Source organism: Agrilus planipennis, unplaced genomic scaffold (assembly GCF_000699045.2).
Source record: "Agrilus planipennis isolate EAB-ADULT unplaced genomic scaffold, Apla_2.0 scaffold8, whole genome shotgun sequence".
NCBI lineage: Eukaryota > Metazoa > Arthropoda > Insecta > Coleoptera > Buprestidae > Agrilus > Agrilus planipennis.
This window is the reverse complement of record NW_020442461.1, coordinates 2,690,346-2,718,031: the sequence shown is the minus strand read 5'-3', so window position 1 is coordinate 2,718,031 and position 27,686 is coordinate 2,690,346. Positions and strand designations below refer to the sequence as shown.

At 37.9% G+C, this 27,686-nt stretch overlaps 1 protein-coding gene and 1 long non-coding RNA gene across 2 annotated transcripts in view; both read left to right on the top strand.

The window, feature by feature from the left end:
- The window catches only part of LOC112906514, a 122,631-nt gene that overhangs the window by 22,459 nt on the left and 72,486 nt on the right, over positions 1–27,686 (top strand). The window lies entirely within an intron of this gene.
- On the top strand, positions 1,125–5,523 carry LOC108734056 (toll-like receptor 7). Its single transcript, XM_018465446.2, has one exon. The coding sequence runs from the start codon at positions 1,380–1,382 to the stop codon at positions 5,325–5,327; it is 3,948 nt and encodes a 1,315-aa protein (XP_018320948.1). The 5' UTR covers positions 1,125–1,379; the 3' UTR covers positions 5,328–5,523.

The following is a 27,686-nucleotide window of genomic DNA, read 5'->3' as shown; positions in this document are numbered from 1 at the left end:
TTTTACACGTCATTTTATGGAGATTCGTTAACCGAACAGATTAAATTTATTTTTATTAACAGAAAAAAAGCTACCAGAAATTTCAAACTTTTATAATAAGTAACTTGAACTCTGGAGAATCACTTTAGCGTAAGGTTATTCAAATTCACTAAATGGTTATCGAGGAAAAAATGAAAAATTAGCTGAAAATCTCGTTTTTACTTGATAATATAATGATAATATTTATAATTGTCTGAAATAAATGCAATTTTAAAGTTTTAATTATTATTTAAACATATTAAAAAGTTTTACGCTCATTATTAATAGAGATTGAAACTAAATATTTTTTTGTTTCGAAGTTGAAATCAAAGCATATTCACTGCCAAAAGTCAGTTAAAAATTTTCCATATTATTCGTTATTTCTTATTTTATTCAAAGTTTTTGGTTAAATTCCAAATTTTCTCTCAAACCGTATAGTTTTTTTTAATATAGATAGTATTTATTTAGCTTATGATATGCTGCAAAACCTAATTAATCACGAATTTCTAATTTTATGTAGTACTCTTGTCTCCGATTGTATCTCCCAAACATCCTTAAGAAAAAAAGGCTGAAATCCGAAGAAGAAAGCAATAGGAACGAAAATAATAGGTTACTAATACACTAGACGAAGATTAAATTTTAGATTTAACCCTAAAACCTTGTATCGATTCTAGGATCCATCCTGTAGGTAGTAAGAATTACTTTTTCCAACAAAAAAAAGTTAAAATCGCATCTGCATTGTACTAAATATACCTACAAACCTACACGGGTAATCTGTGTTCCTAGAAGTTAAGTAGCGAAGGCAGAATAAGACCCTTTGTCAAGCGTGTTAATCTTCACTTTTGTTCTCCGGTAAGAACGTTTACTTGTTTCTCAAAGTAAGGACAACAAAAGCTCCTATTCTAAGCAGTCGGGATCTTTGTTAATCTTTAATACACGTTACGTTTTCTATCTCCACTGACCATTAGTTTTTCATCTTCCAGTTGCTAGCGCCCTCGATCCTCACGGCAACAAGTCGAACTTTCGTTTAGTTTCCTAGAGGGCGCTTGCGCCAGTTTTCACTCAACTCGAAGGACTATATACCGCAGTAAGCTCGTGGAGTCGGTTTAGTTTTGTGCCGTGTTCGAGTCGATTGTGATCGTGAAAGTCGACTCGGTCCTCTCTCGCGCGGCAGTAGCAGAAAGTTTCAGTTGTTCGACAGATGTTAGCCGAAACAGTCGTGACATCCGAATACGAAAAGAATCACTGAATATGTGCAAAGTTAAGTTGTTACTGAAAGTTTAACGGCGGTAGTACCCGTTTGCGGTATGAAGTTTTTGAAAGTTGGATACTTCAGATTCCCGTAACAACAATTTCCCAACATGTGGATTCAATTATTGGGAAGTGTCCTGTTTATGGTGTTCACTTTGGCAAAAGGAAAACCGGAAGGTCTGGAACAGTGTACGTGGTCAGCCGATAACAAAGACTCTTCGCCTGGTAAAATTGTGGTCACTTGTAAATTTCGAACTCTCGACGGAAGTGGAACAAATTTAAGTGCGCTTCCAGTGGAAGGAACCACGAAGTTGCGGCTGCAGTGCAGCGATGTGCTCTTCTTCGACAGCGAGCTTCCGTCACAAGGACTGCAACGATTACATGAACTTCAAGATCTTCAAATATCCCGCTGCAAGTTGCTCACAGTTGAACCCAGTTCGCTGGAAAACTTGCAGAATCTCCGTAAACTTGTTGTAAACACTTTCAACGCGGAATGGAGCAACTCGAAATCATTGGAACTTCATGGAAAAAGCTTTGTCGGTTTGAAGGAGCTGCAAATTTTGGATTTGGGATACAATAACATCCGAAATATTCCGGAAGAAGTGTTTTGTTCTTTGCCCAGCTTGCACAATCTCAACTTGACCCGGAATCGGATCAGAAGTGCGGAAAGGCTCGGTTTCGGTGGTGAATTCTCGTCAAAAACGGACTGCAGCAACAGTGACCTGCAAATATTAGACTTGTCATACAATGAAATTAGTTCGTTACCGGAAGGGTCTGGATTTTCGCGTTTACGTCGTCTCCAAACACTCGATCTAAAATTTAACAATATCAGTGAAGTCTCCGGGGAAGCCCTCAACGGTCTGGTATCCCTTCGCGTACTCAACCTAGCGAACAACAGAATTGGATCTCTACCTCAGGGACTATTTGCCGGCTCGAGAGAATTGCGCGAAGTACATCTCCAGAACAATTCGTTATTTTCTCTTGCTAAAGGTCTTTTTCACCGTTTGGAGCAGCTGCTTGTTCTCGATTTATCGGGAAACCAGTTGACCAGCAGCCATATTGATGCTGGTACATTTATCGGCCTGATACGGCTAATAGTTCTCAATTTATCGCACAATGCCCTAACCCGGATCGATGGCCGCACATTCAAGGACCTATTCTTCCTCCAGATTCTCGATCTAAAGAACAATTCGATAGGATTCATCGAAGACAACGCGTTCCTACCTCTCTACAACCTGCACACTCTCAATCTGGCTGAAAACCGCTTGAATACAATCGGTCCGCTTCTATTCAATGGGCTATTTGTTTTGAGTAAATTGACACTTAACAACAATCTCATTCTAAACATCGATCCCCAAGCATTCCGAAATTGCTCCGACCTGAAAGAGCTCGACTTGAGTTCCAATGCACTCGAAGAAGTTCCTGAAGCTATACAAGAACTGTCTTTCTTGAAAACGTTGGACTTGGGTGAAAATCAAATAAGCGATTTTCACAACGGTTCCTTTAAAAATTTAAATCAGCTGACTGGGTTACGACTGATCGATAACAACATCGGGAATCTAACGAAAGGAATGTTGTGGGATTTGCCTAGTTTGCAAGTGTTGAATTTAGCAAAAAACAAGGTGCAGAGCATCGAACGTGGTACATTCGACCGCAACACACAAATCGAAGCCATTCGCCTCGACGAAAATTATCTGTTCGACATAAACGGCGTGTTCGCAACGCTGGCGAGCCTCTTGTGGTTGAATCTTTCGAAAAACCACATCGTATGGTTCGATTACGCTTTTATTCCGAGCAATTTGAAGTGGTTAGATATTCATGGGAACTTCATCGAACACCTCGCCAACTATTACAAAATTCAAAAAGAGATACGCGTCAAAACCTTGGACGCAAGTCACAACCGGATAACCGACATCTCGTCCATGTCCATACCGAACAGCATTGAACTATTATTTATCAATAACAATTTTATAAAATCCGTACATCCAAACACGTTCCTAGAAAAGACGAATTTAGTGAGAGTCGACATGTACGCCAATTTCTTGGTAAACTTGGACTTGAACGCCCTGAGGTTATCGCCGGTGTCTTCTAACCGAACTCTACCAGAAATCTACATCGGCGGCAACCCTTTCTATTGCGATTGCTCAATGGAATGGTTACAACTTATCAACAACATGTCGAATACGAGACAATACCCTCGCGTGATGGATTTAGAAAACATAATGTGCAGCATGACATATTCCAGAGGAATGACTCAAATGCCACTACTGACGGCGAAAACTAGTGACTTTCTATGTTCGTACGAAACGCATTGCTTCACACTCTGCAACTGTTGTGACTACGACGCATGTGATTGCGAGATGACATGTCCGCAGAACTGTTCCTGTTATCACGATCAAACGTGGAATACGAACATCGTGGACTGTTCCAATCTCAAAACCAACAAAATACCGCAACGCATTCCCATGGACGCAACCGAGGTCTATCTGGACGGCAACAATCTCACAGAATTGCAAGATCATGTGTTCATCGGTCGGAAAAATATGAGAGTGCTCTTCGTGAATAACAGTGGCATCGAGTCGATCCAGAACAGAACCTTTAACGGGCTTAACGCATTACGAATCCTACACCTGGAAGAGAACAACTTACGCGAGTTGAAAGGTTACGAGTTCGAAAGTTTGTCGCAGATGAAGGAACTTTACCTACAAAATAACATGATCACGAACGTAGGAAATATGACGTTCGCGTCACTTACTTCCCTGGAAATTCTGCGTTTAGATGGCAACAAGTTGGTTACGTTTCCGGTATGGCAACTCGGTATGAACAAGCGACTCGCAGAGGTCACACTCGGCGGTAATACGTGGTCGTGTCGGTGTAAATTTCTGCAAGAATTCTCTTTGTGGGTAAACGATAACGTGGCCATTGTAAGAGACGTTATGGACATCACGTGTTTAAACGTTGACTCTAGTCCACCGCAAGTGCGCGAAATTAAACTGAACAGCACCGTGTGTAGCGATTATTATGCCGTAGGTTCGGTAATTGATAGCATGTTCGTATCGGACTATTTGCCGATGGCCGTTGTGTCGTTGTGCGTGGTGCTCCTGATCCTTTTGGGGCTGATATTGTGGTTCTCGTTCCGCGATTCGGCACGGGTGTGGTTGTACTCGCGCTACGGCGTCCGTTTGTGCAGCTTCCGGGCAACGGCCGCAAAACAGTGCGAGGACAGAGACAAACTCTACGATTGTTTCGTGTGTTACAGTCCGAAAGACGAAGAATGGGTGGTGCAGTCGCTCGCGGCGGAACTGGAGCCGACGTTTCAGCTTTGTCTGCACTACAGAGACGTTCCTCATGCCGCGTATGTGCAACACGCCGCGCCCGCCGTACTGGAAGCGGCCGAAGCCAGCCGCAGGGTGATATTAGTGCTAACTCGCAATTTCTTGCAGACCGAGTGGTCGCGTTACGAACTGAGGCAAGCTTTACACGAAGCCCTCAAGGGCCGAGTGTTCAAGCTCATCATTTTAGAAGAAGGCCCGATACCAGAAGCCGAACTGGACCTCGAATTACGACCGTATCTGAAAACCGGACATCGGATCCGATGGAACGATAAGCGATTTTTCGAGAAACTAAGGTACGCTCTGCCGTCAGTCGAGCCGCGTAGTAAAATTAATGCCAATTATCGACGTAACATAAATAATTATACGATCGACTCGCGCGTAGTAGCCAACGGCACGCACCATCATACGTATCCAGAGAAAATAAAAAATCCCGCTCCCCCTTCGCCCGGTCTCCAGATGTTCCCACCGCCGGCGTACAGTGCCGGAATCGCCCAGGAAGTTGACGACGCGAATTATTCTTCGGCTACCACGGCAACGCCATCTCCTAAGCCGAATCGCAGGATGCAAGAGCCCAGGCCCCTGTCCGATCACATCTATTCCAGTATAGATTCAGATTATAGTACTCTAGAAAGGGGCGGTTCCGGCCGAAGGGGACCTCCGTGGAGGCCTAAGGTCATGATGCACCATGCCGGAGGAGGCAGCGGGCAAGCTTACCTCGTGTGATATAACTGACTGATTAGTCGTAACTAAGACTTTTATTAATAATAATTATAATTACTATAATTATCATGATGATAATATTAAATTAAAGAACAAAAAAAGAAAGTAAAGGCTTTTCGAATTTTCGTGTAACTTCGATTTGTATATTTCCTGTAAATAGTCGTATTTATTTTAATGATTCATTTTGTATTATTTGTGTATATTTACACCAGTTGTATAAAAGACTAATAAAAAGATACCATGTGAATTTTAAATTTTGTATTTATTCGACTCAAAGTTACGAACTATTTCAGATAATTTGTAATGCGAAAATATCGAAATTGATAGGTATGTTAATGGTGCAACAAAAAAAGTAGTTATTATTAATCTAAATATGAGGTAATGGAAAACATTCGGAAAAATTCTAATTACAGATTATATCTGAATTTATTACGATAAATTTTACGAGTTGCTACATTTAATATTCAGTCCAGTTCTGCCTACATCTCGCTTAATATCCACTGGTTTAAAAAATCATATTGAACTGGTTCTAGCAGGAAACTTGTCGTCATGCCTTGACCGTGAGGTCTAGCGACAACATGAAGCCGAGGATTTATAAGAAGCTTTTAGAAAGCATGAACGCAATACCTACTTTTCTTAAAATAAAAAAAATAGTAAGTAGAGTTGTTTTCAACTGAATTAATATTAAGTAATTATTCTAGTAAGTAGAGATTTCTTGAGGTAAGACATTTAAAATGCACAAACAATGGTTTACAATAGATAACTGTATGTAACAATAAATTTTCAAAATTAAAACTGACAATGGTATTAATTAAGAATGAAAAATCTGCCCTTTATTAATCTGTAATAGAAAATTTACTTAAAGTCGTTGTTTTATTGAAAAAAATACTTTTGAACTAGTACAACTTAATTACTTTACACATTCTTAGTGGTTTTATTATTGAGCTAATTTGTTTTTTATTATTTTTCAAAAATATTTCACAATAAATGTAAAACATATTCTATTAAGTTTGCTTTTTAACAGAATCTTTTGAATTAAAACAAATATATAACAAGAAACATGTTGTCGGTATTTTTTTTATTGTATTGTAGTTTTGACGATATATATGTGATTTATTTAATTTAAATTCAATGGTTAATGTGGTAAAAAGCCAAAAGGATATCTGGCTGGATTGAATCGAGGCTGTAAAGTACGGTAGAACAGCGACAAAATGTGTCAAATGGTTTTCTTGTTTGTGCGATATGTGCGACAAAGAACCAGCTAAATTAAATTCCTCTGGAAGATTGTTTCGAAATCGAAGCGAATATTTTCGATCAAATTTAAGCGCACGGCAACATGATTGCGAGGACACAGAGCCGTAACGAATTCTTCGAAAAATCCTCAAGATGATTGTGTCACCATTTTGTCTGCTAGCGTTGCTTATTCTCTTTTTTCTGTTTGCCTTGCTTCTCGTTGGTTGTTTAAACAATAAATGTCGAGAACGATCGGCATCTCGGTTTCAGGAATTTTGAATCTGTACGTACTATTGCAATCTGATGCTACTCTGTTCTTATCTAGAAATATGCACTGTAATGAGTCTGTAACAATTTGTTGCAATAAAAATCTTGTATTTTTGCTAGCATAAAAAATAATCTATGAAAGATTTAAATCTAATTTTTCAGGTGTATATCTCGTATAATTAGTAAATTTGTCAAGTCAAACAATTGGATTTAGTTTTAAACAATAAACCATAGACTGTCATTGGCTGTAGTGTATTATGTAGTGAAATCATTTCAGTTTCATTAATAAGAATTCGCTCTAAGTTCTAATAATGTTTTTAAAATCTTGTGTATGGTACCTGTATTATTTGCTTTCCTTTGTTTGGCCCTTCACAAATGGGGTCTGTAGGAGGCAAACTGGTTGTGTCTACTCTCAGCCGACTGGGGTGTAAATATAGTTGCCGGTGGGGTGCCTGCCCATACATCAATCCATCCCCTGGCATGTCGACTGTGTAGTGGTCTGGCTCATATCAGGCTGACGTTTCAAAACAGAAATATTTAATGACTTTTGAACGTTTCCAGTTCAATCAGACCGATTTGAGTTATTTCATAATTTATATGACTATATGCTGGTTTATCAGAATGGGAAACGGGGAATCATATTGAATTGAAAAATTTAAAACAACACTTCCAGATGTGTAAAGTAATTACAAATACATATCGCACCTGGTTGCTTTATTTTTTTATAAAAATTATTTTGAGTTTTGAGTTTGACAAAAATTTCGTCAAAACGTGCCCTATTATTGGACGACTGCAATACAAAAGAACATAATCACTTCGTTTTTGTTGCTTTTTCCTACCGTAGTATTAAAATTCTAAGCAATTAATCAAAAATTCTATCAACTATCAATGCCCTTCCGAATGCTAAGCCGCTTGACGAAGTGCCTTTTGACTGTTGCTTTCTTAAATATGAACAAATAAGATTTTGATATATTTACAATAACAACTGTGCTTCCCACAATATGGTCAAACTGTCCACGGTACCCAACTGAAAGTCTATGTAAAGAAATTCCCTGTAGTCGGCAGGTAAAAGTGCTCAATATATAGAATAACTTTGATGATCGCGTAGGATTTTACTTATAATAAACGTTGAATATTTATCATTATTATTAATTTGTAATGGAGCTGAGACTGCAAAGTAGAGAAATAAACATTATTAAGGGAGTCAGACAGGGATGCACACTGCCACCGCTACTTTTTAATCTGTACATCGAAGAAGCGATCAATATCATTAAAGACAGTACAACTGTAGGAATAGATATACAGTGGCAAAAGATTTGTATGTTTAGATTTGCAGATGATAGGAAAGAAAAAATAGGGAAAGAGCGAATAGAAAGATAGGAGACAAAATAATTATAAGAAGTGGCCGATTTTAGGTATCTACGAAGTCAGATAAGTCAGGACGGAAGGAGTAGTAGGAATATAAAGCAGAGGATAGCGCAGGGTCGAGTCGCCTTCAATAAAAAGAATTCACTTCTATGTTCGCGAACGGTTAATTTAGAAATTCGAAAAAGGTTGTTAAAGGTGTATGTTTGGAGCGCGGCGCTGTAAGGGTGCGAAACATGGACGATGAGCGCGGCGGAAAAGAAAAGGTTAGAAGTGTTCGAAATGTGGTGTTACAGGAGAATAATGAGGATACCGTGGATAGAAAAGGTTAGAAATGAAGCTGTATTAAAATGATTATGACAGATATATAGAAAGATATAACAGAAGACTCTATGGAAATCAATAATAAATAGGCGAGATAGGTTGGTAGGACACCTTCTCGGATATGAAGGTCTAGTCAGAGACATATACCGAGATTAGATTACTGTTCGCAAATAGTTAAGGATGTGGGATGTTCTAATTTTAGGGAAATGCGAAGATTAGCTCAGAATAGTGGAGGTACGTGTCCAACCAGTCTTAAGACTGATGACCTTATGACGATGATAATTGAGAATTTATTTGGAGCTATTGTAATCATGCAATATCGTACTAATAATAATTTTCGAAACTGTGTGTAAAACAATTTACGGAATCTGTACGTTTGCCTGGAATAATATTGACTTCAGTTTCATTGGTGGTACCTGTTTACCTTAAAATTTATTCAAGCATCACCACAAGTTTGCCAAGTACCTATTTCATTAACATTTCAGACGGTGTTTGGCTTAGCGCCCGCGAGGGCGTCGAACAGAATTAGATTTTATTTCCGTTAACAAACGTCCCGACAGCGTGCATTGAATGTTAATTTTTTTTTTCAATTTCGCCTTCCTCTTGCACGGGTCGCGGCCCATCGTAATAATGATGACCACGATCGGTACCGATTAGAATACATCGATTTGCATTGTATGTGCCTACAGATACGTATATACGGGCAAGTTGCCCTATTTATAACAATAAGGTCAATTATTCGGACATGGGTATTGTGTAAACGATTCGTCCGCTAAATAAGTTTTTACGGGATGTTAAGCGTAATCAGGCATTGTTCTCATTCACAGGACACTACGACAGAAATATTTACTGTAATATGCAAAACAGACTACGTTCATATAAAATACGGCGTGTAATACGTAAATATTCAATTCATGCGTTTCTAAATTTTAATGCGCTTTCTGTCCATGTGTGTGTGTTTTGGTCGAATTCATATTTAATATTCAAAGCCGACTTTATTATATGCGGTTTAACTGTGGTGGGTAGGGACGGTCCTTATGTGTACCTTTGTGTATGTGTATGGGGATCGAGGTCTCGTGTACTTACGTAACGGCTACGTGAGCAGAAAATACAAGCCACTGACTCCCGGTGCCCAAAAACGCCAATTTTATTGACCCGCCGCAAATTCCGTCTTGCGGTAGAGCCATGTGGAAGGGCTGTTTAGGAAAATGTTTTAGAAAGCAGCAGTTTAAGGAAATCATCATCATAAGGTCGTCAGCCCTAAGACTGGTTGGACATGCACCTCTACTCCTTCCTATCCTGAGCTAATCTTCGCATTTCCCTAAAACTAGACTCCTTAACTATTTGCGAACAGTAATTTAATCTAGGTCTACCTCTACCCCTCCTAACTCCTGTTTCTGGCTCTAATATGTCTCTGACTAGACCTTCATAACTGAGAACGTGTCCTACCAACCTATCTCGCCTATTCTTGATTGACTTCCATAGAGTCCACTGTTCTCCGATTCTTTCTAATATCTCTTCATTTCTAACCTTTTCTACATCGAACTCTTATCTCATAACATAGCTCACCTATCTCCACACTATCTTCCTTCTTAACTCATGCGTGCCTGCGTATAGGTTCTCTAAATATTCTTTCCACCTATCTGCCTTTTTCTCATTTTCTATCAAAATGACTCCTGCCTACATCTCTAAAACTCCTATTAATTAATTGTACTATAAGCGTCATCCGTTTTAACTGCTTCAAACTTTTCCTCTACTTCTTTACATCTCATATCAATCCACTGTTCCTTAGCTGTCCCACACTTCCTAATGATTTCCCACTTTATAGACTTATATCTGTCCTGTTTTTGTATTTCCGTCTTTCTTCTATTGATCCTACAATCTCGTTTGTTATCCAGGGTTTCCTAGTTTTGTTTTGTTTGAGACCTAGTGATTCTGTAGCTGCTAAGAAATAATAATAATAAGAAATTGTTTACATTATAAGTATAGATTTTTATTACTAACTGGGAAATTAAGAATAAGAACATGTTTTTAGACTGAGTCTGTAACGAGTTGGAAGCGAGTCTTCTGCTAAAGCAAATCAGTTTTTCGGTCCAACAAACGGCTTAGATCTTTAGAAAATACCAATTAATATTTTTAGTAAACGTTTTAATAAAAACGGGCTGCTTTGTCAGCAATTTTAAATAGTCCGTGGGCTTAGTTTATGGGCACCTGCTGCATTATTATTAAAGGCGATGTGTCTTAACGGCTGGAGATTACAATGTTGGGGACTGATCCTTTTAATGGGTTATCGCTAGTAAGTGCTACCTTTAGTTAACTAATTGTCGCAATTTATGGATTACGACAGCCATCTACAGCGTATTATAAAAATTTCGCTGTTTTTCCAAATTAGTTTCCACGAACTGCAGGTTTAATCGCCAGTTATCGTCACTTTATTTCCACGAACAAACCTAATTAATATTCTTACAAAGTATATTGCAGATCCCTGTAATAAGTATGTATGTAGAAAACCGGACACATTTTTTCGGAATTCATTATAAAAGGGTGGCAGCAGTAACGTCAAAATGCATATTTTTCTTAGCAGTAAATTTTTAAATCTCGTAAAATACGGTTCTGTTTATTATTGCGGTTACCATACAACACAAGCTTTAATAAAAATTAATTTGAGATTACATTTAATGCTCTTATAAAAACTAATTATACCGTTTACAAAACCATTAACGTTTGTACAAATTATGTCCTCTGCTCGTAAAATTTTTCTCTAGATTTAATCGTTGGTCATTTTTAAATAATAATTGACAAAGGAGTAATTAATTAACATTCTCGCAGATCAAATCAGATATATATATAGATAAAAGAATTAGTATTCAAAAGTTCTGCTACATGGGGTTTATCGGTTGTATCGGTTGTCACATGGACTTAACTTCGTACCTAGTTCGGTCATAAATATTGTTGACCATGAATGTCTGCAGTTAAAAAATCCGCTTATACATATACCGTGCAAAAGAGTTAACAAGCATACGGATAGGTATCATTAGAAATTACGAATTATGTTTTTGCAACATTTAGTTTATGTTTTCTTGTTTTGAAATGCTAGTCAAGATAATCGCTGAAGGAATTTTTAAAAACGCCGTACATTTATGACTCTTTGGTTATAAAAATTTAAAGAAACATCTCTGCCGTCCGAGCGACATGGCCTAGACGTTTAGACCATTGCTTAGCATTCGGGAGGACGCCGATTCTATTCCAGGTCCGTCTGCCTTAGTACAAGTTTTTCTGTGGTTTCCTTGGATCACACTGGGGCAGTAATATTCCACAGATAATCTTTCATTCTCTTCTGTTTTTATTTCGTCATTTCCCCACCCATTCCCACGATTCCTGAAGAGGGCCTTCCATCCTACCTTCCGGCGTAGTCCGGAGGGACTGCCAGCACACAAGTATTAGTGGCTGGTGGGAATGAAACACCCAATATTTTTTTTTTGCCCTGCCGATTATGGATCGATGTTGTGTATTTATTAAATAAGTACGGAAATGCGTTTGCAGTTAGTTTGGACTATTCCTTAAGCTGGTAGACGTCTTTCGAAGTTATTACTGCTGTAACCTCATGTAGCTTAGTGATCAGTGCATCAGCGGGTAAAGCCAAAGGTCTCAGGTTCGATTCTCGGCGAGGGTCTGACAGTACCAACAATTTTTTTTTATTAGTATGAGGTAATCTGTAGATGGTTGAATATTAATTCAATTAAACTTAATAGTCAACGCATTTGTCTGCTCATTTGAACTCAAAAAAGGTTCATACTGTGATCAATTACGACTCGATAATGCTCACATGGACCATGTAGAAATGCAATATTTTTCCCACCATTAGGATTGTGTGCTATTAGTGTGTTAATGCGATAGTAAGGTGTGTTATACAGGGGTAAGACAGAAAAAACGAAAGAGTCTTTGTGATTCCCTGCGCAGATGTGAGAAGGGTGTAAATAACCGTGAACGAACAAAAGTCACGTATCTGCAATTTGTCAGGCATTATATTTAATTGAAGGATGCCAGAATGTGGTTCGATTGCGCATTTGTCTTGCACCTTGAAAGCAATAAATTCAGTCACGCGGAAGAATTTGTTTCATTCCAATATTTCATCAGTTTGCACCAATGCAATACCTATAGTGTAAACCTTATCGCGAATACTTCCCACTATTTTTCGTCCGACAAAAAGTTACAGTTGCGTTTTCACTGTAGCTTACAATACATACTAAAGTGCAGGATAACAAATGTATGTATGCGTGGTAATGATAAAAGTTGAAAGTAATTGTTCAGTGCGTATTTAGAGTCTACTATATCCGTATGTCGAACTAGGATTTCTGGAAAGCGAGGGAATTAGGGATATTTTCCGGTTAGAACAATTACAGTTAAGTAGTCAGTTACGAATATAAAAGAGGATAATGAGGCCATCAGAAATGAGGATGAGATATTTGAAAGAGTATCAAAGGGAGAGAAAGGAAGGGCTACTGAAAGACGTAGTAGAAGTAGAAACAGAGGTAAAAGGGGGCAGATGATTGCCTACATTAGATGATCTCGAGAAATGCAAAGGTTTACTTAGGAGAGACAGGAGTAGAGATGTATGACAGACCAAGCCAAAGATTTTTTCTTTCTCCTAAATGGAATCCCCGATGGTTACATGAAGCTTAAATAAATAAAAATAAATGAAAGTTAAACAAGAATACTGGTATGCAAGGGAAGAAAAGGTAGGGAAAGAGCGAATGTAAAGATAGGAGACCTAAGATCAGAAGAAGTGACTGACGTTAGGTATCTAGGAAGTTAGATAAGTCAGGACGGAAAGAGTAGTAGGAATATAAAGCAGAGGATAGAGCAGGGTCGAGTCGCCTTCATGGATGGTGGACGCTGCGGAAAAGAAAAGATTAGAATCGTTCTAAATGTGGTGTTACCGGTAAATGATGAGGATACCGTGGATAGAGAAGGTTGGAAACGGAGAGGTATTGGAAAGAATGGCAAAACAGAGAACTCTATGGAAGTCAATCAAAAATAGGCGAGATAGGTTGGTAGGACACCTTTTAAGGCATGAAGAGTCAGCAGTTAAGAGGAGTAGAGATAGACCTAGATTAGAGTACTGTTCGCAAATAGTTAAGGATGTGGGATGTTTTAGTTTTAGGGAAATGCGAAGATTAATTCAGGATAGGAAGGAGTGGAGGTGCACGTCCAACCAGTCTTAGGACTGACGACCTTATGATGATAATGAAATTGATTATAATCATTCTAAAGCATCTCTAGAAGAAAATATTTTAATTTATTTCAAAAGTGTTATTTCAAAAAGAACTACCTCAAGGAAAAATGTTGAAAACTGCACCAGTCTTGTTCTAAGATAGCAAATGTATCTAGGTCCATCGAAGCCTACTTTAGTGGCATTTTCTGCGTGCTTGGTTGTTTGCCAATTTTATTTCCTTTTGTCTTTAACATTTATAAGTAGTTGGTGATTCATTTAAGTGCAATGTTCAATTTCTTAACGGTGGCGAATCGTTTATCATCCAAATAGATGGGGTATGCACTATGCAGTGGTTAAATTTTTGCAAGCGATACATTATTCAAGTTGCAATGAAGTAGTAATTTTACCCACTGTAGGGGTAGATACATGTTCGTCTTTCTTTTGATTCGGCTTCCGTGCTGTTATTCTTGTATTTTTGTTCCATTCAGTTTCGTGTTGCAAAGATGAAGTTATTTTTGTATTTGTGTCATTTTAGAAGCGGGATTCAGTGGAAATCTAAATAACGAGCTCCCTGGCAAAAAGCATTTCGAAAACGTCATTATTTCTTCCATGCACTGTTTCGGGGAAAACCGTAGTTTTAATTTAACCGTTTTCGCTTTACCGTAGTCAGCAATTGCATATTCTAATAATTCTCCAACTTCTCAGCCCCCTTTGCCGCCACGTCCCACACGCCACGTGTAACGCCTTTCGCAAGCCCTTCGCGTAATTTTATCGCGCTGTTTGCATGCAGGAACTTGTTGATTTGTGGCCCTGTAAGTTTTCATTAGGAATAATAAATATTACTGCAGCGTTCGTTGTTCGTCGTCACACACCACTGTTTCTATTACTTACATACATGTATTTATTTGAACATATGTCACACAATTCGCCATTTTGATTTTCATACTGCATCTGCTCAATATGGCAACTCGGAGAGAAGGCCACATGGACTTAAGAAAAGGAAAATTATTTCTTTTTAATGTGCTATATCTTACTACTCTTATCATAACTGGGGACATTTTCTGGGCTCGTCAAAATTTTTGTCATGCATTCTGTTTACTGTCCTCCAACTCGTTCACAAGTTATTTTCATCTGCTACTTTGAGTAGTTCTTTCCGGCCAGGTAGTGACCGATTGAGGGTGTGCATTTTCCTTATGATCATTCCGGCAATTGCAGAGAAAGGTTGGATTCATGCCCGCAAGTGTTTTGCCAAAAAACTATCCCCCCGTGGCCGTGTCCCTCATAGAGTTAGGATTTAGCCCTGTGCAGCTTTTGTTTCTTCCCAGAAAAGAAATACTCCCTCAAGGATATTCATCATGGCGACGTGGAAAAGGCCAAAGCAGCTGTAACGACAATTCTGTACTCCATAACTTCAAAAGGTCAGGAAGTGTGTTTCCAGGAGTGAGAAAGTTGCTATAAGGGCCGATAATAATGTATTGAGCAAAAATTAATTCACTTGTGTTTTATTTACACATTCCCGAAACTTAATTGCCACACCTCGTATCTTGTTGTTATCTAATGCTTTGCAAAATGAATAATTGTACCTCCATCAGCTGTATGACCTCCCAACTTTCAGCAAACACTTCTCTGGTATGTACGGCTACACAACACTTGCACAGACGGCTTTGTATCTGCCCATGTATGCACATATGTATCTATGTCGGTAAGTTGAAGGTACCGTACGTAGTGCCTTGTAGTTTTTATGAGGTGTCGCTTTTAACTTGCACTTGTCGTAAGTAAACATACTCAAAACGTTCATTAAGCCTTATCACTTTACTTTACAAGGGTGCTTGAAAAATTGTTGTCCATTTTTGTAATACGTAAACTTTTTTTTACGCTGGCGATGAATTGCTTTTTCTTCTGATTTTGTTGAACGTCAACGCGCTGTCCAGTAGTTAGAAAATGAACCATGAAATGATCCAAAAAGTTCAAAGAAGAAGTACATCTAGTAGTAAAATCGTTTTTCATATTGAGTTCGCACAACTGTAGGGATAGATGTGCAAGGGCAAAAGATTAGTATGCTTAAATTTGCAGATGATATAGCAGTATTAGCATCTAGCAAGGAGAACCTAGAGATAGCTTTAAATAAAATGGAAACGGTACTGACAGATCAGTATTGAATGAAAATAAATAAAAGTAAAACTAAAATACTGATATGCAAGGGAAGAAAAAGTAGGGAAAGAGCGAATATAGAGATAGGAGACGAAAAATTAGAAGAAGATAAGTCAGGATGGAAGGAGTAGTAGGGATATAAAGCAGAGAATAGCGCAGAGTCGTGTCGCCTTTAATAAAAAGAAGTCACTTCTATGCTCGCAAACGGTTAATTTAGAAATTCGAAAAAGGTTGTTAAAGGTGTATGTTTAGAGCACGGCATTATACGGGTGCGAAACATGGACAATGGGAGCGGCGGAAAAGAAAAGGTTAGAAGTGTTCGAAATGTGATGTTATAGGCGGATGATGAGGATATCGTGGGTAGAAAAGGTTAGAAATGAAGAGGTATTGGAAAGAATAGGAGAACAGAGGACTCTATGGAAATCAATAAAAAATAGGCGAGATAGGTTGGTAGGACACCTTCTTAGGCATAAAGGTTTAAACAGAGACATATTAGAGGCAGAAACAGGAGGTGGGAGGGGTAGAGGTAGACCTAGATTAGATTACTGTTCGCAAATAGTTAAGGCTGTGGGCTGTTCTAGTTTTAGGGAAATGCGAAGTTTAACTCAGGATAGGAAAGAGTGGAGGTACATTTTCAACCAGTCTTATGACTGACGACCTTATGATGATGATGATTGAGTTCGCATTCCCGATACAACCCATTCTAACAGGTGCTATCTAGGTACTCATTGTTTAGCCCATTATTATCGTTTCATATTATTCATTAGTCATATGAGAATAATAATTTAAATATTTATGTTTAAGCGTTCTTCATTTAGGTGTAGCCATTAAAGTTTACTTTGCATTTAATCACAAAAAGGAGTTCCCTACTTGTTGTCATTACCTGAAATTATTCAAATTACCATGCATACTTCCGTATGATGTACTCGATTCAACTCATTTATAAACATATTATATACGAGAAGATCGCGTTATGATGACGTTCCACATATTTTATTTGGATGTTCGCATAGAAGAAAACGCTGACGCTTAGCAGATGTTATAATATAATCCAGTAGTTTCTTGCAGACCATGTTATAATAATTGAAAGGAGTCGGCGTGATATTTAGTCATTGTTTAGTATAATACTAAAGAAATGTTACATCATAAGTAAACAGAAGGTTACTTACTACTACTTAGGCATAGTTTCACATGAAAGTGTTCCCATCGAAGTTACGCTTACAATGAAATCGATTTTTATCGCCCAGTATATAAATATGTAACACAATATAGAATAAAAGGCGGAAGTAATGGAAAAATGGAAAACACAATTTTTTTTAATTAAAAAAAAAAAAAATAAGAAGGTATGCAATTTTTTCAGAACCTTGAAGAAGCATCTCTTCTTCTTTGACAAAGGTGATGGATCTCAAACCTAAAACCTGCATAATGTTTATGTCGATTAAAAAAGAGTGAAATTTATTGTGAAAAGATTCGATTTCTTGCAGACGAGCATCATGTATGTTACAGACAGTCTTCGGGATGTTCTGGACAGCTCCTGATACCTTTAGGTACAAAAAAAAATTTAGAACACTCTCTGCAGGGTTTTTGAAGCAATAAAATGAATTTTGTATCTAGGCAATTAATTAGTGACTTCAGAAGCTTATTAAGAAAAATATGTAGAATATTATACGAAGTTATTAGAGTACAATAAACCAGCTAGCAGTAGGTATACGTTAATTATTGTAATATTATTTATAATTAGCATAAAAAGGCACTTTGCATCTATGCAGAGCCATTAATTGGAATTTCTTTCGAGTTCATACTTTTTATGACTAGTTCTCCACATGCATAAATTTACCGGATTAAAACGGTTTTTTCTTCTTATTCGGACAAGCAACAACATAATGTTCTGAAATCTTGTTACGATTTTAAATTCAACATGACGTACCTACACGGAACCATAAGTAGACAAAGAGATCTTTGGTCAGTCTGCTAGCAAATAGTGTACCAAGGGAGTCGTCGTCGTTACAATGGTCAGCTCGCGTTGTCATCGTCGTTAATGAACCCGGTCTTGGTCGGAATATAACGTGATGTGCACCGTCATCCTGCGACCACCATATACACTCTATATATCTATACAAGCACCGGGAATGTGCTTAATCAACCATGCATTACGAAACCAAAAGGATAAATTAGGACCGGATACGAATGCTAAAACCTGACCGCTCTCGTGCTAGACCGGGTTATTAAAATTGAACCTGTTGTTGCAGATTTATTCAAAAGTAACCACACAACACAATCATCATTTCTCATCATGTGGTGTTGTTGTTGTTAAAGAAAGCTGATCAAACTCCTGTTGATTTTATTGGCATGCAAGGAATATAAAAGTAGGGTTAGAACTAATATAGGTAAAAATGGAATACGAAACACTGGAAGAAGTGTCTGATTTTCGATTTCGGGAGTCAGATAACTCAGGATGCAAAAGAGCTCGAGATATAAAACAAGGAATAGGTCAGGGTCAGGTCGCTTTTAACAAAAACGAATCGTTTTTGTCTTAAAGGCCGGTTGGAATATAAAAGTAGGGTTAGAACTAATACATGTAAAAATGGAAGACGATACACTGGAAGGAGTGTCTGATTTTCGATTTCGGGAGTCAGATAACCCAGGATGCAAAAGAGCTAGAGATATAAAACAAGGAATAGTACAGGGTCAGATCGCTTTTAACAAAAGGAAATCATCCTTGTCTTAAAGACCGGTTGGAATATAAAAGTAGGGTTAGAACTAATATAGGTAAAAATGGAAGACGAAGCACTGGAAGAAGTGTCTGATTTTCGATTTCGGGAGTCAGATAACTTGGATGCAAACAAGCTAGAGATATAAAACAAGGAATAATACAGAGTCAGATCGCTTTTAACAAAAAGAAATCACCTTTGTCTTAAAGGCCGGTTGGAATATAAAAGTAGGGTTAGAACTAATATAGGTAAAAATGGAAGACGAAACACTGAAAGAAGTGCCTGATTTTCGATCTCGGGAGTCAGATGACTCAGGATGCAAAAGAGCTAGAGATATAAACAAGCAATAGTGCAGGGTTAGATCGCTTTTAACTAAAAGAAATCACTTTTGTTTTAAAGACTGTTTGGAATATAAAAGTAGGGTTAGAACTAATACATGTAAAAATGGAAAACGAAACACTGGAACAAGTGTCTGATTTTCGATTTCGGGAGTCAGATAACAGGATGCAAAAGAGCTAGAGATATAAAACAAGTAATAGATCAGGGTCAGGTCGCTTTTAACAAAAGGAAATCACTTTTGTCTTAAAGACCGGCTGGACCCCATATACAAGTATTATGCCACCCATGGGCCATTATCACGGCCGGTATCTTGAAAGGAAAATTGATTTCGGAAACTTTGAAAAAATGTTCTTTGAATCATCCTTTTCAAAAAATTCAATGGCCAAAAAATTTCCAGTTTTCGATTGTGTGGCAAATTCCACTGTGCCGATTCAGGGTTGTTAACAACAACAATTTATTACAGTACACATACTATTACAGTGAAAAGTTTATTTTTGTTTTATATCATGTCGAAATATTCCAGACCAGGACTAAGTAGTAGAGTTTCAGTTTTATCTTTATGGTCTAATCTCAGTTTCGTTTTAACGACGTTATTATTCACGACCCTATTGTGAATGTTGGGTCACTGACGACGCAAAACTTGTACACAGAATCGGCAAACCTTCTACTCATGAACATTTAATTGCAGCAATAAAGGTAAGAATGGCTGACTCTAATTAAAAGAGCAGTCGGAGGGCAATTCGTAAAGATCGCCACATGAGATAGAATATGCTACCTGCATCGATTCAAAGGAAAAATGACATTAAGGGAATAATAGAAATTCTTCTTTGATTAGTCATTTAATTACATAGATACCTACATTATTTTTGTGAATGGAAATTGTTAATTAAGTGAAAAAGAATGCTCGGTTATCATCATCATCATAAGGTCATCAGTCCTAGGACTGGTTGGACACGTACCTCCACTCTTTCCTATCCTGAGCCAAACTTCGCATTTCCCTAAAACTAAAACAGCCCACAATCTTAACTATTTGCGAAGAGTAATCTAATCTAGGTCTACCTCTACCCCTCCTAACTCCTGTTTCTGCCTCTAAGATGTCTCTGACTAGACCTTCATGCCTGAGAAGGTGTCCTACCAACCTATCTCGCCTATTTTTTATTGACTTCTATAGAGTCCTCTGTTCTCCTATTCTTTCCAATACCTCTTCATTTCTAACATTTTCTACCCACGATATCCTCATCATCCGCCTATAACACCACATTTCGAACGCTTCTAACCTTTTCTTTTCCGCCGCTCCCACTGTCCATGTTTTGCACCCGTACAACGCCGTGCTCCAAACATACACCTTTAACAACCTTTTTCGAATTTCTAAATTAACCGTTCGCGAGCATAGAAGTGACTTCTTTTTATTAAAGGCGACACGACCCTGCGCTATCCTCTGCTTTATATCCCTACTACTCCTTCCATCCTCACTTATCTGACTTCCTAGGTATCTAAAATCAGCCACTTCTTCTAATTTTTCGTCTCTTGTCTTTATATTCGCTCTTTCCCTACTTTTTCTTCCCTTGCATACCAGTATTTTAGTTTTACTTTTATTTATTTTCATACAGTACTGATCTGTCAGTACCGCTCGGTTATCATTTATTATAAATTGGATTCACTCATAGATAGAATATAAAATCTGCTTCCAAGATGATATGTAACTGAGTTGAATTTGAATGAACTTGAATTTTTGGGATTATTATCAAAATAATCACTTTATTTTCTCATTCGTGCTCGACTATTTAATGATAGTATAAGACAATGATGCGATAATGACTGATGATGTAGTTAAGAATGCACTGAATATGGTTTTTGATGTTGTTTATTGATTTGCATGTACAATGATGGTTAGTGAACAGATGATATGCTTCTTTTTTGAATGATGGTTGAATACTTATTTTTCGTCTTATGGTAGGTCAAGCACTTGACTTTTCTTTTAACCAGCTCGGTCCACACCACCATAAATCTTGATTTACGAGAAGATCGGCTGTACTACCCCGTGAAATTATGTTTGCGAGATTTTATGCTGTAGGGACATGATGCCAATTGCAATATTGTGTAAGATTTTGGATTTCAGCGACCCTATTGGCCACGAATGTTTCGTAATTGCGTGACGGGGATTCCAACTAAGCTAAAACTGTCATTGAATCGGTCCAACAGTAATAACTGGAGATAGGTAAATTAATTGAAAGTTTGATTTTATTCATGAATTTTCCAATTATCAAGAACCTTGTTTAGAATCTCTGGATCTTCTGTAATCCTTTCTTTTGTCTTCGTTCCAATTTTCTTCTTCTGTTTTCGTATCGCCAGTTTTCTGAAGCGTGTCACGAGTCGTAGTGCTACATGAAAAGCAGAAAAAAAAGGGGAACAGACTACACACTTATGTGCAGCATGTAGGCACGGTAAATTCTTCACGATTTTTCGTCGTCATTATTATAGAGGAACGTCGTGGAATAGTTTAACATTATATTTACATGGAACAACATCGATAGCTACGTTTGCCATGATAACCGTCCACTTGCTGTCTTTATTCCTCTGCTGATGGGCGACCATGCCGATCGTACGGGATGTATCTGTGGCTACATCGCAGTGGACTAGTTTACCGGCTGGCCGTACACAGGTCATTTAACCTGCTTCTATGATGCTGCGGTCGCAAAATGGACCGCTAGTTTCTACCATCACTATCGCTACCTTCAACTTCTCTGTCTATGTTCTGAGGCCAAGATGGTCCATCAAAAACGACAACAAAACAGCAAGTAAACAATCACACTGGCGCCATTTGTTTATAAAAGATGGAGACGAGGTGTTTTTAGTCAATAGAATATTTATCACCGGTTGTTGATCATTTTGAATCAGTTCAGATTATTCAACAAATGAACAAAATATGTTTAGCTAATTATGGTATTTATGGTAACGTACCTATCACGTTGAGGTTAGCTACGCCGGGATTCGTTTCAGCAATATATTTAAATGGACCTTGTTGGAGCATACGTAATCCTAAAATGTAGCATCGTACTACAGATGGCGTTTACCGCGCCACTTGTAGTATTTTCTAAAACGCGCTGTTAAGACAGCAGATAAAAGTTGGTCTGTGTTCTGTCGGAGCTGCCTGCGACGCGCTGATGAGATCCAAAACAGAATACAGACCACTTCGAATTATTCTATTCGAATATGTTTAGCTGAATGTCACCAGTTGGACAGTGGAGTACCTACGCCACTAGTTCAACATGGCTGCAGCACTTGCAGCAAAGTCTGCTAGATGGAATCTCTTTCAAAATAAGTTTATCTACATTGAAAAATTAATTAATCATGTCAACCATAATATTTCACGTAGGTGCATTGCTATTGGCAGATTTCCTTGCTTGAGCAAGCTCATCAGCTACAGCTTGCGATGTAAGTGCACGTTGCACACATGTAGGGTACCTATGTGGCTTATATTGACACACACACGGGTTTACATGCTAGCTGGGGGCAAAATATTCTGCACACGATTGCGTAATTACCACGTTGTGTTGTATATTAAAAATGCAAGAGATAAAATTGCACATGAATGCAGCTTTTGACTTGGCAAGTCATAATAATTAAACGTGACCTTAATTAATACGTTCCTAAATAAGCTTTGATATCTTCAACTCTATACATTAGTTGTTTTGAGAAGAAATTGCTAAAAGTAGAAGATAGAAGGGACTATAATAAAACATTAGATGAGAGTGGATGGCTAACTAGAAAAAGATAAAGAAAGACTGTGGAATTTGTCTACATTACCCACAGAAACCATAGAATAGCTTGGATCAAAGCAACAATCGGTGTCCTACTGATTACTGAACTGTGGATTTTTGTGGATAAGTTGAGGTCAAATTGAAAATAAGAATGATGACAGTGTCAGAGGGATCCACATGTTTCAATTATTTAGGACTAAAAGGATTTGAAGATAAAAACAACGCAAGAAAACAGTGGTGACTGTGGAATTTGTCTACATTACCCAAAGAAACCGTAGAATTACTTGGATCATAGCAACAATCGGTGTCCTACTCAATACTGAATTGTGGATTTTTGTGGAAAAGTTGAGGCAAAATTGAAAATAAGGATGACGACAGTGTCAGAAGGACCCATATGATTCAATTATTTAGGACTAAAAGGATTTGAAGATAGAAATAACGCAAAGAAAACAGTGGTAACTGTGGAATTTGTCTACATTACCCAAGGAAACCGTAGTATAGCTTGGATCAAAGCAACAACCGGTTTCCTACTGATTACTGAACTGTGGATTTTTGTAGAGAAGTTGAGGCAAAATTGAAAATAAGGATCACCACAGTGTCAGAGGGACCCATATGATTCAATTATTTAGGACTCAAAGGATTTGAAGATAAAAATAATGCAACGAAAACAGTGGTGACTGTGGAATTTATCTACATTACCCAAAGAAACCGTAGAATAACTTGGATCATAGCAACAATCGGTGTCCTACTCAATACTGAATTGTGGATTTTTATGGAAAAGTTGAGGCAAAATTGAATATAAGGATGACGACAGTGTCAAAGGGACCCATATGACTCAATTATTTAGGACTAAAAGGATTTGAAGATAGAAATAACGCAAAGAAAACAGTGGTGACTGTGGAATTTGTCTACATTACCCATGCAAACCATCGAATAGCTTGGATCATAGCAACAATCGGTGTCCTATTCAATACTGAATTGTGGATTTTTGTGGAAAAGTTGAGGCAAAATTGAATATAAGGATGACGACAGTGTCAAAGGGACCCATATGACTCAATTATTTAGGACTAAAAGGATTTGAAGATAGAAATAACGCAAAGAAAACAGTGGTGACTGTGGAATTTGTCTACATTACCCATGCAAACCATCGAATAGCTTGGATCATAGCAACAATCGGTGTCCTATTCAATACTGAATTGTGGATTTTTGTGGAAAAGTTGAGGCAAAATTGAATATAAGGATGACGACAGTGTCAAAGGGACCCATATGACTCAATTATTTAGGACTAAAAGGATTTGAAGATAGAAATAACGCAAAGAAAACAGTGGTGACTGTGGAATTTGTCTACATTACCCATGCAAACCATCGAATAGCTTGGATCATAGCAACAATCGGTGTCCTATTCAATACTGAATTGTGGATTTTTGTGGAAAAGTTGAGGCAAAATTGAATATAAGGATGACGACAGTGTCAAAGGGACCCATATGACTCAATTATTTAGGACTAAAAGGAGAGAGAAGGACAAAATATGGTAACCAAACATATCAAAGATGATTTGACCGAAATAATTACATTCGAATTTATTTGGACATTGGTGCAGGATGGTACCGGACGATCGTAAAAGCAACGTATTCGGACGACACTATTCGACACCTGACGGATCCACATGAAGTAATTAGGGTTGTAGCGTTGGGCTATTTTGTTGGTGTTTATGTTATACAGTGTTCGAGATTTTGCGACTTTAAAGCTAACAAGCGGCATTGTTGCATGTGCGGCTAATGCGGAAAATGTGGGCATTTGCGGAAGTAAATGTCGGGATGGCCAGACGAACTGGCTGGATGAGTGGATTATGTAGATTGCGTTAGAGCCGCAGCTTGGAGGCGTTATCGTTATTAGTGAAGCTCAGTTCGACGCAGTACGTCTGAAAATGCAAATGAACCGTATTAAATTTTATGAGGAGTTATTTTGATAAACTCCATGCCACCGAAACTACTCGCCGTGCCCCTTTGCATATTTCGAAAACGATTAATTTCGATACATAGTTGGACATTGGTACAAATCTGGATTGTCTTAAAAATCAGTAGAGAATCCCAAAACTGCATTTTCCATTTTACCAAAATAACAGACGAAATCAATCAAATCATCTGAACAATCTTGATGATCAGTCCCACATCCTCACTTCCGACAAAACAATGAAATATCATCGACAAGGGACTTGATTATTTCAATTTCATCTCATGGGCATGGATTCTCAATTACCTAATACACTAGTATGTTGACAGACACTACGCAACCAAATCTGCGACTTGAGTTCTTCTGATAGATGATGATACCCTTTCAATTTGAAGGATTTTCATTCCATTGATGTTAAAGAAGAGACAGAGAGAAAACTGTAGACTGTGAAGTAGGCATGAGCATGGTACAGTTGGACAGGGATATTTACAATTACAACTTTTGTACAACCTTTGAAGATTAAGTCGTGGCTCAGCATTGTTGTCTAAAGGGTAATTGTAATCAAAGGGTTCGTGCAATTTGGAATACCAAATTTTGTTTTGTATAGAACGAATTAAAGATCCAATTGGAATAGTATTTGGGCTTTGGAAAGTCATCGTTTCTTGATCTTGGTCTTTTGGTCTTTGGTATTTTCGATGGGGGGATTTTTGTATTGCTTGTAATCTGTAATCGCTTAAACATTTTTATGTCCTCTTCTATTAAAGATAAAGAACATACGAATGTATGTATCTGCTGTGTGTATGTACCTTGAATTCCAAAAATTCAATTAATCCCTGCAATTATCGTTAAACATAAATCTTTATTTGTGCGCCAACGTGCAGAAAAGTTACGACTGTAAACGACGTCTCCTTAATTTTACGGTCTTTACGAAATAGTAAAACCTCTGAAGTTGGTTACAGTTAATAACAGCTTGACAGATTGATGTTGATAGAGAAGTTGTTCTGACGACGTGGGTCACAAACCTCTTCGACGTTTATTTATAGCAAAGTAACCTAACCGCGTCTCTATTTGAATTACACGAACATAATCTGGCACCACCTTTTTACTACTTAGTACATTATTTATACACCTTTCAACGCGTGCTAATTCTGTTGTGTACGTATTGTTTACAAAGCGATTGACGTGATCTCGTTCAAAACAAATCGACAGCAAGGTTATGGACTAATTCTAAGTTGAAAAGTAAAAAAACGTGCACAATTTTCAGACCAAAATATTGCCAATCGTGATTTCTGAATTGTAACCACGTTAGTTTTAATTCAGAAATCCCATTGCTTGGAAGATACTTGGATGGATCAAGGGAACGCTACGACGTAAAGTGATGGGTGGATGGAAGACATTCTTCAGCCAGCTTTGGGAATCGTGGCAACTGGAGGGTGAAGCAGTGAAAGAAAACAGTATGGGCGAAATGAAGATACCAAAAGTCTGAATGTGGAAGATGGAAAACGACGAAACAAGCGAAATGAAGACACCAGAAGAGTGAGAGGCTATCTATGGACTATTACTGAGAATTCACAGGAAAACATGACTAAAGGCAGGCGGAACCGGAATCGAGCTGGTGTAATCCTAAATGACGTAACCAGTAATAGACTACGCCGCTCGGAAGCTGTTAGGAGAGAGAAGGATTTGGATCTTTTGAGTTCTCTGTCCAAGAACCTGTTGATGTATTTCCTTTAATTCTGAAAATCCATTAGGATTGAACCCGCTTAACTGGGCGCTCAAAATATTCCTAGGAATTCATAGGGAATCATGACTAAAGACAGGCGGAACCGGAATCGAACTGATGTCATCCCAGATGATGTAACTACTAATACACGAGGCCTCTCGGAAACTGATGGGGGAGAGAGTTTTTTGCCCATGAATCTCCTGATGTATTTCCTTTTAATTCTGAAAATCTGTAAGGATTAAACCTGCTTAACTGGACTATCAAAGTCTTCCCCGTTATAAAGAGATTTTCTAAACTTAACGTAAAGTGATGGGTAAGCACGAAATTGTGACAATGTGATGGTGGAGGACGACGGAACGGACGAAATGAGGATACCAGAAGAATGAGAGGCTGTTTGTGGAATATGACTGGGAATTCACGGGAAAACATGATTAAAGGCAGGCGGAACCGGAATCGAACTGATGTTATCCCAGATGACTGGATTTGGATNATTCCCGGCGGGGGTGCGACAACAGCAACAATTTTTCCCTCATTAATTTGAGGTAGTTTGTAGTGGGTAAATAAAAAATCGAAAAAATGATTTCAAATTAATATTGCATATTTATCCTGTTGTAAAATGTAGAGGATATTTTAACATCTTAATATAAGTGAATACCGAAACGTTTTCTGTAAAATTTCCGATAAAATCCGCTGCAAATATTGCTAAAATACTTTAATTAACGTTGTGGAAAACACTTTGTTCTGAACTATTTTGTGCAAATGACAGAAATCCGAGTGGGTATTTTATTAATTAGCCAGCCAGACTGCTACAACGATGACAGTTTCCGAGACTTCTGTAAATCCGATATACGTTTGTAGCAATCGAACAATTCCCCGACGTTGCTCCGTTATTCCCAACAATGAACTACTCCAATAGCTATGCAATTGGTTCATTCGATCAGAAATACTAGTATATATTGTATTGGCTCGTTAGTTTATATACGGGGCCTTTTGTTTCTCAAGATAAATTGTTATACATGTGTGTATTCTTCATAATTAATTAGGCATATTATGGTTCGATAACCTGTCGGTAGCCATACAATAGATGTTTCGCCAATTCTCTCCGTTTTGGTTGGGGAATACGTATATCGCTTTTACCGGTATGAATGAAAATTGAAACTGATACACGCCATAATATTCGTATATATTTAAATATGGAGAGCGATAAGCAGCATTTTCGACATATCTTACTGTTTTACTACAGAAAGGGTAAAAATGCTGTTCAAGCCAGAAAGAAATTGACTGATGTGTATGGAGAAGGTGTGTTGACAGTACGCCAGT

Coding starts and splice junctions, on each gene's coding strand:
- LOC108734056 (XM_018465446.2), top strand. CDS start 1,380: ATGTGGATTCAATTATTGGGAAGTGTCCTGTTTATGGTGTTCACTTTG.